This window comes from Lycium ferocissimum, unplaced genomic scaffold, assembly GCF_029784015.1.
Source record: "Lycium ferocissimum isolate CSIRO_LF1 unplaced genomic scaffold, AGI_CSIRO_Lferr_CH_V1 ctg1476, whole genome shotgun sequence".
Taxonomy (NCBI): Eukaryota; Viridiplantae; Streptophyta; class Magnoliopsida; order Solanales; family Solanaceae; genus Lycium; species Lycium ferocissimum.
This window is the reverse complement of record NW_026715640.1, coordinates 228363-246982: the sequence shown is the minus strand read 5'-3', so window position 1 is coordinate 246982 and position 18620 is coordinate 228363. Positions and strand designations below refer to the sequence as shown.

General features: G+C 36.8%; 1 protein-coding gene and 1 long non-coding RNA gene across 3 annotated transcripts; both read right to left on the bottom strand.

The window, feature by feature from the left end:
* Window positions 1-3758: 3758 nt before the first annotated feature.
* On the bottom strand, window positions 3759-12521 carry LOC132042360 (actin-related protein 3). Of its 2 annotated transcripts, XM_059432921.1 has the most exons (9): window positions 12254-12520; window positions 11324-11789; window positions 6871-7017; window positions 5797-5889; window positions 5422-5541; window positions 5033-5143; window positions 4723-4848; window positions 4526-4624; window positions 3759-4420 (listed from the first exon to the last, which is right to left on the bottom strand). In XM_059432921.1, the coding sequence occupies exons 1-9, from the start codon at window positions 12301-12303 to the stop codon at window positions 4340-4342; spliced, it is 1293 nt and encodes a 430-aa protein (XP_059288904.1). In that variant the 5' UTR covers window positions 12304-12520; the 3' UTR covers window positions 3759-4339. The 2 variants fall into 2 exon arrangements, with proteins under 2 accessions (XP_059288904.1, XP_059288905.1); XM_059432922.1 differs by lacking the exon at window positions 6871-7017 and having other exon boundaries at window positions 12254-12521.
* On the bottom strand, window positions 7219-11312 carry LOC132042361 (uncharacterized). The gene is made up of 3 exons (XR_009411444.1): window positions 9667-11312; window positions 8165-9584; window positions 7219-7688 (listed from the first exon to the last, which is right to left on the bottom strand). It is a non-coding gene; the product is annotated as an uncharacterized LOC132042361 (long non-coding RNA).
* Window positions 12522-18620: the final 6099 nt, after the last annotated feature.

Sequence of the window (18620 nt, the reverse complement as noted above, 5' to 3'; positions counted from 1 at the left end):
TAAAGTAATTTATAAATATTTCTTAAATTTTTTTCGTAATTTTTTATCTATTATCATATTATTCAAGCTTGAACTTAGAATTTTGAATGTCAATAAGTTTTATATCCTATGGATGTTAGTAACTCAAATAAAGTCCAAACCAAAACCAACTCAACACTAATCCTAACAAAAGAAATTCAATTTACCACTAGAAATGACAATAATGTTGGAATCTATTCTTTAGTTTTGCATAATTGATTTAGAGAGTAAAAATATATAACTTAAGTTTTTGTCTTTGTCATATAATTAATACTTATTTTAGCATGACTTAGTATGTTTAGATTATGGTCATTTTCTTTTATGGCTTGTTAATTAGCAATATTTATTACCGATTATATTAGCTTTTGTTGAATATTTTAATATAATGTCATCACTCTTCTCACATTTTGTGTTATTTTCTTAAGAAACACCTTAATTATATAATTGTATCTTACTAGGACTAAAAAATATTAAAGTAAAAGTTATATGTTTTGTATCAAGACTATTAGAAAAAAAACCCGAAAAATCCGAGAAAACCGAACAACCGAGAAAACCCGAGGTTGAAAAACCCGAATTTTATTGGTTTGGTTTGGTGTATAAATTTTAAAACCCGACGCAATTGGTTTGGTTTGGTTTTTAAAAAATCCGAACCAACCCGGTCCATGTACACCCCTAGCCCTTACCATCTAACTTTTAGGCCATATTTACACTTCATATGTTAATCCCCATGTCCAACATAAAATCATGTATGTGGCACGTCATTTTTTCAATTAAATCTTATGTATGTGGCACGTCATTTTTTCAATTAAATCTACTCACCCATTTAAACCCTTTTAACCCGTCAGCCAGACCCCCAAAAATTAAAAATGAAAAGCCTCGTTGTTCATCTATATTAGATACAATTTCACCACTCAAATCTCATCCAACCATCTTGTTTTTCTTCGGATTCAACTCAAATTAAAACCAACTAAAAAAATGAAGTTTTAATTGAAGAAATTGGTAATATTAACAAAAAGGGTATGAAACACAACAACAACAACAACAATAACAACAACAACAACATATCCAGTGTAATCCCACAAGTAGTCTAGGAAGAGTAGAGTATACGCAGACCTTACCCCTGATTGGGGATGTAGAGAGGTTGTTTCCATAGACCCTCGGCTCACGATAAAACAAAAATAAAGCAGGTCAAAAAGGAAAAAAGAATAGTAACTACAACAAAACAGTACGCTAAGCGAATAACAAGAGACAATAGATAGTAATAGAAATCGAAGGATAAGAAACTACAAGAGATATACTACGACTAATAGTAAGGAAGGATAAGTGAGACCACACTCCATTATCTATTAACCTTTAACCCTAATTTATGTCCTTCACAGCCTCCTATCTAAGGTCATGTCCTCGGTAAGCTACAAAGCGCACCATATCCTGTCTAATCACCTCTACCTCTCTTGAATTGATCCATAACCAACCTCTCACACCTCTGCACAGGGGCATCTGCGTATCTCCTCTTCACATGCCCGGACCATCTAATCCTTGCTTCCCGCATCTTGTCCTCTATCGAGGCCACTCCTAGTATGACCACACATCCTCCATATCATCCTCATATCCGCAACTTTTATCTTCTGAACGTGAGAGTTCTTGACTGGCCAACACTTTGCCCACATAACATAGTTGGTCTAACCACCACTTTGTTATGGCACCTTCTTATCAGACAAGATTCCGGATGTGAGCCTCTATTTCATCCACCCTGCACTAATACGATGTGTGACATCATCAACAATCTATCCATTTCGCTCGATAATAGACTCAAAATACTTTAAACTTCCTATTTTTTGGATAACCTGTGCATCAAGCCTCACTTTCACGTCAGTCTCATGCGTCACGTCACTGAACTTACACTTCACGTATTCTGTCTTGGTACTGCTCAACCATTTCCCTTTAGATCCTAGTGTTTGTATCAAACCTCCTCTTTAGTATTAACTCCCCGCGGGTTTCGTCAATCAGCACTGTCATCTGTTAATAACATACACTAAGGAACTAATTGAACTTTATATTAGTGGTAGGAAAACAAGGTATGCATAGCATGAGATAGGGGTTTTTAAAAACTAAAAAATAAAGATGGCTTTTGTTTTTTTAATCTCTCTCGTCTTTTTGTTTTGTTTTTGGTGTTATACATTTTCATCTATCTCAGTTTTTGTTGTTTTAATGCAGTATCTGCACCTTCAATGGTTATCATATTGGTTTTTCTTGTCACTGGCCACATAGTTCGCAGCGTTTTTCACTGCATCGCATTTGCCGGGGCGGAATCCCCTTTCTTGAGCGATCGCCTTCGCTCGTTGGCAGAACACCTTGATACGTGCGTCTAGTTTGTTGGGGTGACACTGCGCTTCTTTATACATATTGTTGGAGGATGTAGTTTAATTTATGAATCTTTTTTTTACGCGTGAATTGAATCTGAAGAAAAACTTGGTTGGACGAGATTTGAGGGGTGAAATCGTGTCCACAATGGATAAACAATGAAGCTTTTGAGTTTTAATTTTATAGTGAATTTTAATTTTTTAGTCGGTCGGGCAGGCGGGTAAAAGGGTTTAAATGGGTGAGTAAGATTTAACTGAAAAAATTGTGTCACGTATGTAATTTTATGTGGGGAGATGAGAACTTAACAAATGGATAGTAAATATGGCCTGAAAGTTAGATGGCAAGAGCAAATATGACACAAAGTTGGATGGTAATGGCAGATATGTCGAAAAAGTATAACAAATGACAAATTTGATTTTTATTTTAGAATAAAGGGGCAAATCTGACTTTTTTCCATTTTAATAATTAGTTAATTTAAAGATATTGAATATGGGAACGGAAAACATATTGAATATGGGAACGGATGACTCAGGACTTGAAACATACACTAAACATATCTTACCTATTGAGGTGTTAATCTTACAACTTTTCTTTTATAACAATAACATCAGGATCAGCTTTCATGCGCCGTAATTACTCCATCAGATAATACCATCTTCTACCACCATAAGTATTAGTAAATAATTTTGTTGACCAATGCTTAGGCAAATGGAAACGACTAAAAATTATAGCCCTCTATGATCGTCGTGCAAATCCCCAAGGACCAAATTTTAACATTCATAAACATAGGGTACCAATAATTTAAATTGCCGTTAACTACGACCAACAGAATCTGGAGAATCGAGGTTTCCGATGTGGACTCTTGTCGTGTCTGGTTACCGTGGCGAATTGTGTTATCAAAGGGACATGTGTGTGGAGAAGAGCTTCCTGGACAAATGTTTTTAATTAGCTTGGAATGAGATTCAAGGTGACATTTTTAATTCCCTCCAACACTATGACCAAGAATGTTCAATGCAAAATAATCAACTACTATATGGAAAGCTATAAACCCAATGTGGTCAGAAAATTACTTTCCTACTTCCTAGATATATACTATTTCTCAATCTGTGTCTTTTTGTGAAAAGAGACACATAAAGATAGGTGCTTCTTCCAAAGTGTCTTGTGGATGCCTCTTTTACCTTAAGACTACATATTAATTTTAAAGAATGAAAAGTTAATAATAGTGCTGTAACAATGTAATTTTCTGGCATTGCCAATGGAAACTCAATTGTACTTCTGTTTAAGTTCCAGTAATACAAACAGTAACAAATATTCCACATGAAATTATGCAGTAAATGAAAAAAGCAAACACAAAATAAAGATTCATCTTTAGCCGGACAAACTCTAATTTAGGATTACATTATTCCCGGAAAAGAATAAAAAGGGTTCACCAACAGTGACAATGAAATGTACAAGTGTAGCTATAACATTCAGAATTTCAATTAAAGCCAAAAAAAAGAAAAGAAAAGAATATAAACGATCCTACAATCCTCTAATCAAACCCCAACAAGCTAAAAGGACTATACCAAATCGTATGACAGCTTATTATCTTGCCTTCTAAACTAAGTACACTTGTGACACTCAGAAAATGACATTCAGCTCAGGTAATGTTCAATTGGTCTGTGAAACTTATCTGCCATTGAAGTGCCAACTGACCCTGCCAAGGACACACGCAGCCATATCCTGCAGGCCCAGGACAGGTGTGCTCCCAATGGAAAGAATACAAAAATCTTGTTTTCTCACAGTTCAATGATTGAAATCTAGAATACACTGCCTCCAATAACCTGTTAACATACACAGTCGCTCACTGATGTAGGATTTCAAACCGAAGCTGAGCCATTGGTCAAGTATCAGGGTTTTGGGAGGAGAACGCGACGATGAGAAATGCCTTCACTGGCTTGTAGTTTGAATAATTACAGTATCAATACATTCCCTTAAATACAGGATTTGTTCGACATATGCTAGCTCCATATTCCTCGTATTCAGCCTTTGTATGGCAAGCCTGATAAAAGGAAACAATGAAGACTTAGCGCACCAGCAATTTACAAAGAGTAACTTCAGTTGCGATTTTAAACCTCAGTTAACAGAAACCAAATGATTAACTTACTGCAAAAAATTCAGGAGTAGAAGCAAGTACAGATCCTCCAAACCAAACTGCATATCTCTGAATAGGATGGCTGACCACATTCACTTCAACTGGTTGTGCCTGAGTGAATTTTCAGCGGGCGAGCATCTTTTAAGTACCAGAAACCAAAGATTCACTCAGCAGTTAATTAAGATATAAATTAAAGCATACATGCTTACTTTTACATTTCCACCTGACCGAGCATCTGATGCAAGAACGCGAGCATCCACAATCTTCTTGATATCTCGTTGCAATCTTCTATGGAAGTCTTTGAACATGGTGGATCCTCCAGATAAAACAATATTCTGGTATATTACAAGGGCATAACATCACACCCACATTCAAAGGAAAATTTCAAAGAGCATGATATCGAGATCTTTACATGACTTTTAGCTCAGCCATATAAGGAACACTATTCTACTGGTCACAAAATGCTGGATCACTTGATTAACGGAAATCTTATATAGTTAATCAACAAAATAACTTTACCTTATATAAAGCTCTTCTCGTGTCTATAGGTGCAGACTGAATACATTTGTCTATCACCTCAGGTAAAGGAGTTGTAAAATCACTGTTATATATTTCAGGATTGAAGAAAACCTGCAAAAACAGCTTTAAATCAGAAAGATGTTCACCCAACCTAGCAATAATGCATCACCCTACAATCTTTGTTTTCTTATTTAGCTACAACTATGTTGATTATTAAAGCTTTTAGAATTCACTCTGTCATGCAGCAATTCAGTAGTATCTGAGGTGTACATCTGTAAATAAGTGGGGCAATGTTTACAACTACATGATTTGTCTAGTTAAAACAAGCCGCAAGAAAACCTTGGAGCTCGAAATTATCAGAGATCAGAGACTTGAAGCATAAAGCAGACCTCGGGACCAAGAAATCGTTCATAGCCAACATCACATGAATAAGGCGATCCTGTCTTTGGTTTTGTACCTCTCCAATGTTTTATGTACTTCCCTGGCTCTTTGTCATGCTTATTGAACTCCTGAAATTATTTGGAGGAACAAAATACATCACAAGTGATCCTCAGTTGCTAATTTCATTCTCAGATGTTGCTCTCATTCTCAGAAACATAGAACAGATTCTTCAACTCAAGAGCAGCATGGAAGAACAACATGCAGAGCAGGGAATATCACAAGGAACTTCAAAGCTCAAACTTTTATTTCTCCTCCTCTTATTCAAGTTTCTTTTTCCCCTTTTCGCTTGCTGTATGCTAGGCTATGTTATGAACGAATCATACCTTGACAATGTCTGAACAAGTGTAACAATACATTTCCTTCACTTTCCGAGCTACTTCAAAGGAATCCTCAGGTGGAACATGCTCCCCCCTTTCCTACATTGAATCAAACAGATCAGTTTGAACATTTAAGAGCTACTTGCTGACAAGCACCTTTTCAAAATTCAAAATTCAAACTGAGACCTCAAAACACGTGTGTGCGCTGGTACCCGATAAAATCGATTGTGCAAGCTTTAGAATGATTGCCCACGAGTGAAGCACATGAGGAAACACTAAACAAACCCGATTTTGGAATCAAAACTCTAAAGCAATAAGAACAGATTCATAGCGTGAATCAACCAATGTAGGGGTACTACCATTAGTGAAAACATGTTGTTGGTTGAGTAACAGAGAATCAATTGGGAATCATTGATGGACGATGCTTTTTCTACAAATTTTCCAAGATGACGCTTGCTACAGCAACTAACAAGGCACTCTCCCAAACTTTAATCTTGCACTTGCATAAAAGAACAATGCTGTATGACCTCAGTTTTATTTTTCGGGCAAAGAATGCTCTGATCCATTACCAAGAATGTGTATAAAAAGAGGACATAAACAGAGGACACCTGTCCTGTCATCATGTAATGAACAAAATCTTTTTTGTTTTTTTTGATGAAATATGAGATATCATCATGTAATGAACAAAATATTGAACTTAGGTATTCCCACTCTCACCTTAATCACTACAACTAGAGGAGCTTGCACAATATGGAATATATTTCCCCCTTCTACAGTTAAAGAGGTAATCATATCTAGAGGGTGCAATTACTGTATAGTTTCGACATCTTTTTTGTTAATTACATAATCTTGTGTTTCAATATCTTGGACCCTCTTTGAACTCCAATTTGTTTAAACATAACAAGAACAAGGAGACACCAAATGGCAGGATATCAGAATTCTATTTCATTCGGCTGACTTGATTCTTTTGTTTAATAAGTTCTATTTGTATGCTCGATAGGAAACAAATTAGGGGAGAAGTTGAATGAAGAGAATAACACATTTTTTATTTCAACCAATTCTGAGAAATGTGGTACAGACCCTCATGAGCTGTTGAATGAAGAGTGTAACATCTCTTCCAGCAATAGGGATTGACTTAATGCTGCTCCCGATAACATAACCGTCAGCAACAGGTACAACATGAGTCGCACCATCTCCAACATCCACTACAACTCCAGTCATCTCACACTAAAAAAGAACAAGCAATATCTGATTAATATATCAAGAATTTTTTTGCAGATCTAATAAAAGGCCAGTCAGGAAGCAGACGAAAAATAATATATATTAAACAAGCAAGTAATGGATGTACCAACAACAGAATGTCACCAAACGCCTAGCAGTTTTTTTCTCCATAGCTCAAGAAAAAGGGAAAAAACAATATCTATAATGTCATACTAGGAACCTGAAATGGATATAGTCAAATCATCATCAAACTTTGAGGCCTATCATTGAAGAACCATTGTATAGGAACCTGACATTCGGCTAAAATACACGATAACATCTCATTGGAAAAGTAATGATTTCGACCACACAACCAGATCCTTTTATTATAAAAGAAAGGGCCATCAATTCTTCTCTGATAACCGACCGAACCAAACCTCGTTATTAGTTTAAAACCATAGGTTTTGATATAAATCTGTAACCGTACCGAATAATTAGAGTAGGTTTTTTATTTCGTATAAGAGACTAAAAAAAAATACCAAAATGAATAAATTTATAGGCAATAAGATGTATTTTACGTATTAAATTTAAAATTAATGAAACATTATAACTTTTTGCCTTGGCCTGGGGATGGGTTCAGATGGAAATTGCTACAAGTAACATTCAAACATACTCTACTACTATTAAAACCTATGTTACTCGCACTCTTCACTTTCGGTGCCGCACCCATGTCGACACGACATGGGTGTGGGTGTGGGATCCGTACCCGATCTGGTCAACCGATTTTGGATACTTTGACCAAAATCGATGTAGAAATTCTGGACAGATTCAATGATTTCTTTAATCAAAACTAAAGCTAAGGTGAAATTGAAGAAAATGGAATACCTTGTATATAAAAATTTCTATGTCACTCACTCTGTTTCCTTTTATCTCCTTCGGGGATTCTCCTCTTGATCAATATTTTTTCCTCAAGTTTTCCACATAATAGTCCATAATTTAGGTTTTATAACTCTATTTTTAGATATTTGAATTTTTTGAGCCGAATCCCCGCACCCGTATCCATAACTGGATCCGTATCCCCGAATCTTAAAATTTAGATCATGAAGGATCCGACATCTAGATCCGCACCCGTATCGAACACCCGCACCCGAGTCCGAGTAACTTAGATTAAAACTAAAGAACTTTCGGGAATCTATAGCAGCAAGTCACCAAAGTATTGGAGCGGGGTTGATGAAATGGAGGCACGCATCCAGTGTCCTATGTGATAAGAATGTGCCACCGAGACTTAAAGGTAAGTTTTATAGAGTGGATGTTAGACCAACTGTGTTGTACGGGGCAGAGTGTTGGCCAGTCAAGAATTCATTCGTCCAAAAGATGGGAGTAGCGGAAATGAGAATGCTTAGATGGATGTATGGGCATACTCGGAGAGACAAGATTAGGAATGAAGATATACAGGCGCAAGGTGGGAGTGGCCTCCGTGGTGGACAAGATGCGAAAGGCGAGACTGAGATGGTTCGGGCATGTGAAGAGGCGGCGCATAGATGACCCCGTGAAGAGGTGTGAGATGTTGTCTATGGTCGGTATGGGGAGAGGTAGAGATAAGCCGAACAAGTATTGGAGAGGTAATTAGACAAGACATGACACACTTGCAGCTTACAGAGGATATGACCCTAGATTGGAAGGGCGGTCGACAATTATAGTAGAAGGTTAGTAGGTAGTCAAGCCTTCTCTAATTTCCTTACAGTATTATAACAACATCATACCCAGTGTAATCCCACAAGTGGGGTCTGGGGAGGATAAGATATACGCAGACCTTACCTCCACCTTTATGGGATAGAGAGGCTGTTTTCGATAGACCCTCGGCTCAAAAGAAATGTAACTGATGCAAAAACGTAGGAAAGAAAAAGGGACAACAAAATAGCAAATGTAAAAAACAAATGTAGTAACATATATCAATACACATTAGCGAAAAAGAAACTACGCGACTACCCAAAATCATATGACTAAAAGTACAATAACACTCAATTACCTACTAACCATCTACCCTAATCCTCGACCTCCACACCTTCCTATCCAAGGTCATGTCCTCAGTCAACTGCAGCTCTGCCATGTCCTGTCTAATCACCTCCCCTCCACTTCTTCTTCGGTCTACCTCTACCTCTCCCAACTCCTGCTATGGCCAACCTCTCACACCTCCTCATTGGCGCATCCCTCGCACCTCCTCTTCACATGTCCGAACCATCTTAGCCTCGTTTCCCTCATCTTGTCAGCCACATAGGCCACTCCCATCTTACCCCGTATAACTTCATTCTTAATCATAGTATGCCTATACATCCATCTAAGCATCCTTATTTGCGCCACATTCATATTCTGAACGTGGGCATTCCTGACTGGCCAACACTCTGCCCCATACAAAAGTGCTGGTCCAATCACCACTCTGTAGAACTTACCTTTAAGCCTTGGCAACTCTTTCTTATCGCATAGTACCCCAAAGTCGAGCCTCCATTTCGCCCACCTCGCCCCAATACGGTGTACGACACCAGCATCAATCTCCCTATCTCCTTGGATTATGGACCCAAGATACTTGAAGCTGTCTCTCTTAGGAATGAGTAGTGCCTCAATCTTCACTTCCACCTTTGCCTCAGACATCACATTATTACATTGTTGAACTCGCACTCCAGGTACTCTTACTCTGTCTTCGCCCTGCTTAACTTGAAACCTTTTGCCTCCAGGGCCTCTCTCCACACTATCAATATTGTTATAAATTATTCTCCTACTATTTTATTCTACAATTTTAGTATTACCCGTTGTCTCCTTGGCGGCTTCGATTTTCACATTATTTGTTGTTGCTACTACCATCGTTTCTCTCTCTATTATTTTCAGTATAGCTTCTTCACTGTATTTGCTTTACATCCTATATTTTTTATATGCTTTACTTGAGCCGAGGGTCTATTGGAAACGTCTACCTTCTCAAGGTAGGGGTAACGCTATGTACACATTACCTTCCCCAGACCCCACTTGTGGGATTACACTGGGTATGTCGTCGTTGTTGTTGTTGTTTTTTTCTAGCTCTTTTGTTATCTTTTCCTTCATGTCTTGATTCTTTGGTTTCTAATTGTCTCCATAAAGTGTATGGCATCCATATAAATAGCATATATAACTTGCTTTTACAAAGACTTGTGCAATCTTCCTAACGAACATTTTTCATCTGCAGTTTAGAGCATTGGCACAACCCTCACGGATGAGTAGGGCCTTAACATGGATCTTTCCAAATACACCAAAAACAAATCTATTTAAAAGGGAACACATCAGTGTTAGATGATACAACACATATCCACTATTCACTCTTATATTTGTACATATACTTCATAGTTGCATGGTTGACGAGCTCTATCTTACCCACTTTGATTTTACTTGTACTAAATGAGATTAATAACATGCACACACTCATACTTAAAGTAAGAGATCACCATCTATCTTGGCCGCTACACTTCATCCATCAACAGAGGTAGAGATATTCGCTAAAAGTCGACTTAAGTCAGAATCAATAACATTCTGTATCATAACCAATCAATATTGTTGTAAGCGTAGATCAGCCTACCAGTGGACTGCTAATTGTATCATTTTCCGGATAAAGTGCAAATAAGAGCTGCCATACTATTTTTCCATTATGCCAACTCATGCTCTTATTTATTTAACTGACCAAAGCAAATTGGCACCTACAAGGCTGCAATAGTTGCGAGTTGTGACTAATAGAGGAGCAAATGATATGACAAATTATAATTTGAATATCTCTTGTGTTTTATTTAGCGATCTCCTATGCAAAGGGAAATATAACTAAGAGAATATTTGTGATTGGCCATAAAACCGATCTCCCCTAAGAAAGAAAGAGAGAGAGTTTCCTGCTCTGGTGCACTTACTCTTTTACTATCAAGCTACTCATTAGCTAAGCAAAAATAAGTCTAAATTTCAGAAGCATAACAAAACTTATAATTTTTTTTTAGAGATGGAACAAACTTATGATTATACAGCACATACACAGCTGCGCATATTTTACTCTTTTCCAAATGAAGCCAGGTCAATCATGAATAATTTGTAAAGTTAGTGCTCCTAATGTACATATAAAGATCCAGTTTATCACCTTCAACACAAACAACTCTTTCTTATAAACCCTAGAAATAAAAGATCCAAATTACTTTAAAAAGCTATAAGCTTATCGATAAGGTTTTTTTTTTTTTTTTGTTGGATAAGGTGCCCGGCCACCAAAATATTATGTGCAAATATATACTAAACCTATCAATAGCAGAAACTTTCAAACACATAAGCTACCAACCTTAGATGTTGTGTACCCAGCTGCCAAAGCAAGCACCGGTTGCACAGCAATATAAAGCCCCGGTATATTGAAAGTCTCAAACATAATCTCACCGGTATATTCTCGACTTTCTGGGGCAGTCATGGGGCTCTCAGTCAATAGAAAATAGTGATCCTCAGGGTCACAACGAAGGTAATTGAATATACACTGCTGCCAGTAACGCTCCATTGCATCCCAATTATCAACCTGACCATGTTTAATAGGATAGCTAAGACTATAAGAGTTACTACTAGATTTAGATCTAGTCAATGCCTCTTCCCCAATAAAGAAATCCAGATCCGCCATTACTCCAGCACTGTGCTGGCTTAGCCAGTTGCTGCTCTTAGTCGTGGCTCGAGTCTGGTTCAAAAATGAATCGTTAACGGCAACCACCGTCGGTAGAATGAAACTTGGTTCAACATTTCCAGCAAAACCCAATTTAGTGTACCTACAAAGCATTGTGGTGAACATAGGTAAAAACAAACCAAATATTCCAGGAGTTGATTTCTCATATAGTCACTCAACTAATACAATAGTTATTATCTCACAAAACTCACCTTTCTTCTTGATTCTAATTTCCTTAAACAAAGAAAGTGACTTTCTGAGATACTATATATTAGTTGAGTGACCATATAAGGAATCAACTCCTTTAGTTCTTGATTGAGTCACTCAACTAATAGTATTATCTTAGAAAGTCACTTTTCTTCTTATTCCAATTTCCTTTTATAAAAGAAAGTGTTTTTCTGAGATAATAGCTATTAGTTGAATGAGTATCTGAGAAATCCACTCAAAATTCCAAGTAAAACCCAAATTAGTATAGATGAAACATAGAGGAATAACAAATTTACAACCCCAATTTCGTTGAGGCAATTCATCAAACACTTGGTGGGCAGATAAAGAAGTAAACCATACCCAGTTCCATTATCGATGACCAGAGCAGGGCGAGAGGTAGCAGGGTCCATGAGGAAGAGTGGATCTGCGGAAGAGAGGTTTAATCATGGTCGTTGAAACAAGAAAGAAGAAGGGAGCAAGAGGATAATGGAGGTGGGTGAAACATATAATCCATCCATTTCAACAACAATTCAAGTAACAGTAAAGACACATATTAGGAAGGAACATTCATCATTCTATTATAGCTTTTCTTATTCGCTACTAGTAGATTGAGTTTTCGAAACGTGTCTTTGGTCAGCTGTGGCGCTACGGGCCACCTTCCCAACTAGCCTCAACTTACACCATGGAATAATATAGTAATACTCCCTCCATCACATAATAAATGGAACCTTGCTAAATTTTTTTATCCCATTGTCATCTCAAGAAATCAAGAAACAAATTGACTAGTTTTTTTTAATTTTATCTTTTGACAATAAGATAACATTTAAATGATGATTGAAAAAGTCACATAGTAACTTGATATTATTGAATTCTAATATCAAAAGGTTTAGTTTTGTCGTTTCTAATCAAAAGGTAAAAGTAATTTATTTTTATTATATAGGAGTACTTTGACAAACTACACATTACATTATTGATTTCTTAATATGCGTGTTTTTGGCTAAGGTGACACTTATTATGAGACAGAGGGAGTACTTACTAGTAATATTTCAAATCTTTTTCTACTATAATCTATAAAGTATAATTTATTTAATTATGGTAATTTTTATGAAAATAATGTAGTATGTGCTATTAAAATAACATTATGGAAGTGATTAAAGTGTGATTTTTATCGAGTTGTTTAATTACACTATTTTGAATGTTTAATATTCACTATTTTGAAAAAGGATACTAAATTAAATGCGCGCGATTTATTTGAATAAAGATGCTAAATTATATGTGCGAGATTTATTAATTGAACGTGATTCTTTTATGGTTTATGCATTTCTCTCTACGGATATGTATTGCTTTAATAATTTAATTTTTGATCATTAACTACGTAAATGATTATTTAACCACTATTTAGCTTTTCATATAGTCATTGTTGTGGGTAACTTAAAAAGTATCGTGTAAGTATCCTATTGAAATAAGTTAGATACTTAGATTTCACTTATTGTGGAAAATTTTCTTGTACTATTAGTAAATATTATAGTATTGCTCAAATATGAGAAGAAAATCAATCTTTTTACCGGTTGCATTGTCAATATTTACTATTTTATCAAGAAAAAATAAATAAGTTGCCCTCTAAAATTGTTCAGAGAAATTACTTATATTCATATACATGGTGGGCGACTCGTTGCCTCCCCTCTATTCTTGTTCAGTGACCCTACTATCCCCTATAACTATGACATGACACAGAAAAGTATGAAAGTGTGTACACTTCTTAAAGGCATAATACACAAATAAGATTTATATATATAAAAACGTGATCTCGGCTCCGCGATTATGCGGCGGCACTGACCTTAGTAGATGTGTGTACTTATTGTGGAAAATTTTCGCCGTACTATTAGTAACATAAAGTATGAAATATGAGAAGAAAAATAAACCGGTTGCATTGTCAATATGACATTTTATCAAGAAAAAAATAAATAAGTTGCCCCCTCAAAATTGTTCGGAAACTATTGGAGGGCCACGTCGGTGCCATTCTTGTCAATGCTTCTACTATCCCCTATAACTATGACATGACACAGAAAAGTATGAAAGTGTGTTTCTTAAAGTTAATACAACTTTATGAAGTAATTATGCCTCCAACTTGCGCGCCCAAAGTAAAGGACATACGTAATCAACGAAGTCGAAGTTTGGCCTATTTATGTATTATGCCCTTCTTAAAAATGCATGATAGGCAAAAATTGCTAAAAAGTAATTGAATTGTCTAGGCGTGGCATTACAATTGGACATTAGAACTAACTATATTTAAAAGTACTAATTTCTTTCTTTCTTTCTCTTTTGCTCTATCTCTTTCTTCATTTTAGTAGACCATCCCCAAATCACCACCTTCATCCTCCAACTAGAGGCGGACCTAGGATTTTGACGCAAAGAGGGCACCAATGACCACTGCCTTAATATAGATATGTCACTTATTAAGTGAAAGTTTGGCGTGTAACTCTTTGAAAACTTAATAATTATGCTAAGTTATTGGTAAAATAGTAGTATAAATTATAAACTTCAAAATTGGAAGAAACGAAAATAGGTTTAGAACGGAAACAAAACAAACTCAACAAAAAATAGAAATAAAGGTGTTGCAAGCGAGACTCGAACCTAGGTGTCATATAAGGTCCTAAGGGGCACAACAACCAATGCACTAAAGCAATGGATATCTCTCAGGGGTCCATTTAAGTACATATATATTCTTTTAGGTATATACATCATATATGTACAGGGTATTCCCGAGGTTGGGGGACAAGTGACCTCCCTCCTAATAGGGTGGGTCCGCCCCTGCCTCTTCCTAACGACTTCCATTCCCACCAGCTTTGAAGATTCACTAAAATTTCTTATTGACCTTAACTTAGAATCGACTCAGAAGAAATCTAGACGATCAAAAAGTTTCATTGGCCAGATTGAAGGTTGTCCAGACCCAAATTACTTATATTGTGATTGGCAACCAACATTTCCTATGTCAGACAAATCATATAATTTAAATAAGGATTAACCTATATAATAAAATTCACATGAATTACATGGATGATCCCATTAATTTGCCATAATAATTAGATATTCACTTCTACTTGGCATAGGTGTGTTTCGCAAACGTACGAGTGTACTAGAACTCACAGGTGAGGTATATTTGTGGCTGACATATCATACTGACAAATCAATAATGTCACGTGTATTTTTTAAATAGCAAATTTAAGAAAAAACAAAACAACAAACCCTCCCCTTCCCCTATTCCTTTTTCCCCGAATCCCCCCTCCCCTTACCTCCCTTCCCTCCCAACATCTATTCCCCCTTTCCTCCCTCACCTAAGGTGAGTCACCCCCTCAAAACTTCTATTTATGAATTAAAAAGTATGGCGATAAAAAAACTATATTTTATTATTGGCGGTAAAGATAAGCGTTTTATGGAGGAAGTGGGTGTAGATGGTGGAAGAAATTAAAAGCAGAAGGAAGGAGAGAGAAGGGGGTGGAGTCCACATTTTATTTGGATTACATTATGAAAGATAAAGCAAGTTATCTATTAAATGGAATTAATAATTTATTACTCTCTCAATCCACAAAATAATAGTAAGAATTTGTGACTCAAAATTGACACATTTGGATTTCTTAATCGAAGATATCAAATAGTTAAACTTTTGAAAGAAATATATATAATTTTTAAATTATTTGAAAAGATAATCATCAATTTTATATTTAAAATATTTAACTACCGTTTCAATAACCTATGTAAGAAAAGTTACATGAGATAAAGGGTTTAGGTATTAGTCAGTCTATTTCAATTTTCATACACTCTTTATGTTTGACCGCAAAATATTGCTAAATAACTTTCACAATGTCTAAAACTTAAATTGATGGGAAAGAAACATGGATATATCGCTTCTAATAGCTAATGGCATGACTTTAGCCAAAAATTTAGTAACTATAGCCTAGAAACACGGGCAACATATAGCCAAATCTCAATTTTAAAGGTGAACGATATGAATTAACGTGCCAGCAAAAGGTTGCAACCAAGTAAATTATTTATACCTCCATTTGGTTGAAAAAAATTAAAGATTGTAACATGCCAATAAAGGTTGGAACCGGAATCATTTGTGACAAAATCTCATAGAAGCCTAAAGATTGTAACATGCCAACCAGGTTGAAATCACAATCATTAGTGACAAATCTCATCAAAATCTAATCTTGAAATCATAATTGAACTCCATTTGAGAATTTTTGTCACACCTCAAATCTGAAGAGGCGTGGCCAGGACCCGGTGTCATACTCAGCCCGAGCGTATCACTCTGTAACTGTAACTCTGGAGGGGTAGCCCTCAACTTAGGCCGACGAGGCCTACCTGCAAGGAGACAATATCAACCAAGGCCGTATCCTGAGTCATCTGAAAATAATATCTATCTTATCTGGAGGGTAACACACCCCAAAACGTATATACTTAACTGTACAGGCCGACGAGGCCGCCATGAACGTCTACAAACAGCAACACCAAATGAACATATACACGGGCTAGCAAGGCCACAATACTGACATATTACAGGACTCGTCTACAAGCCTCTAGAAATAACAGAACTGTACTATGGTCGGGACAGGGCCTCGGCCTACCCATCAAGTCTGTATATACAAAATGGACTCCAAAACCTAGACCTGGTAACTCCGGATGAGTGGAGCTTACCAATCAATCTGATATCTGGCCCTGTCTACTGGGAAGGTCTATTCGGCTGTCTATTAGGACCTACAGGCATGAAATGCAGTGCCCCCGACAAAAGGGGCGTTAGTACGAAATAATGTACCGAGTATGTAAGGCAATAGAATAACTGAAAATTGAAACTGAACTGAAAAACATAGTAATCTGGAGGCCAAAGAATGCTCTGGGAGGTACTCACCTGATCCAACTCATCACAATGCAATATAATAATATTATATCTCTCGCTGACCAAGTGATCAGGCAATTGTAAAATCTCACTGACCGTAAGGCCAGACAAATATAAAATCTCACTGACCAAGTGGCCAGGCAATAATGTCTCACTGAAGGAGCAGCCAGGTAATAATGTCCCACCGACAGAGCGACCAAGCAATAATGTCTCACTACCCAAGCGGCCAGGCAATAATGTCTCACTGACCAAGTGGCCAGGCTAAAGTATATGCTAGAAATGTATAAAGTACCAGCATGTCTCTCTATCTCTATTGATATCAAAGGGACAAGGAGCGGATAAGAATCTCGCAAGAGGTACCACACAACCACTTGGGAGTTTATAGATCGCTAAGACATGATCTAGTCGATAAGTTTCTCGTTATATGATTCGTAAGTCCTTACTAGAAGTGGAATCATGCCACGAAGAAGAGACATAGCCATTACATACCTCTTGTCGTCAAAATGCACTCAATAATGAACTCATCTCAGCTAGTGCTTTGACTTATAACAATGGTACTATAAACCATTAACTTAGACGAACATTAGTATATAGTGTATATCAAAATGATAACTAGTTCTAAAGAGAGTCAGGCAGCATTCCCCCCGTTTCTCTTTCTTCCTCTAGTCCACAACAACAACTAGAGCATATATATATATATATATGTGTGTGTGTGTGTGTGTGTGTGTGTATGTATCCTTTAACTACATGTTTCCAGAACCTAAACACGTTCAAGCAGCCCAACAACATTCAATATCACGTTTACGACTTGTAGTCGATATCTTGCATGTTTTCCACCATCGAACATCTTAAGAACCTAATCTAACTCTTATACATGGAGAAGAATGAATTTTTACCTTAAACTTCGAGAATCAGCTCTTAGCTAGCCTTCCTTCAACTTGAAGCAAGCTACAACGCAATTACAACATAGAGAAATCTAGCTCTCTTAGCACTACGATCTTTCCGAGGGTTATTTAATGTTATAATCACTTGGATTTAAGTTGAAATGATGTAGGAACTTAGAGAGAACCTTGAGGGAGTTGTGAGGTCTTAGGATATGAAAATATGACATAAAATGGGGCTCCACCGCTTTATATATGCTATGAATGTTCCACCGCCTCACTAAGGCTCGCAGCCTTACAACGAGCTACAATGTCACTTTGGAGCTCGCTCAGCGAGGTCCAACTTCTGCTCGAATAGTTTGTCATAAAACGTTCATAACTTCCTACTCCGATGTTGTATCGACGAACGGTTTGTTGTCTTGAAAACTAGACTCAATGAACTTCAATTTGGATAGGTAATTCACCCAATAACTCTACATATACTTGGAGATACATCCACAGAAAGTTGGGCTAAATCCTGCCGTAACTCCTGACCAAACGTAGGACTTTGACGAAACTTGATCCTTTCGATTCATTTAACCTCTTACCTTCACGATAGTTACTTAACACTTGTTAAACATGGTTTAAGCACTTGTAACCTTAAGGATAATCTCACTCTCCAAGTCTATGTCGGTTAACTTACGATGAAACTTAACGTACAAAAGTACGAGGTGTAATATCCCCCCCCCCCAGAAACATTCGTCCTCGAATGTTAAACTTTTTAAAGACTTGTAAGAATTTTGGCAGAGTCTCCTCTGTAATTGTACTATCCCCAACCTGCCATGCAGCTTGAAAACACAACATACATGCCACACAGGGCCACAACAAGCAATAATAACTCTTTGGTTCCTCACGCTCATCGAATAATAAATGTAGAGAACATCTATAATCATAACTCACCTCTTGAATA

What these genes read in the sequence shown, in the direction of transcription:
- LOC132042360 (XM_059432921.1), bottom strand. Translation starts at nt 12,303, where the DNA reads ATGGACCCTGCTACCTCTCGCCCTGCTCTGGTCATCGATAATGGAACT. An exon ending in GTCATCGATAATGGAACTGG is followed by an intron (nt 11,790 to 12,253) that starts GTATGGTTTACT and finishes AATGCTTTGTAG; the next exon opens with GTACACTAAATTGGGTTTTG. An exon ending in CTACTCCTGAATTTTTTGCA is followed by an intron (nt 4,421 to 4,525) that starts GTAAGTTAATCA and finishes TCCTTTTATCAG; the next exon opens with GCTTGCCATACAAAGGCTGA.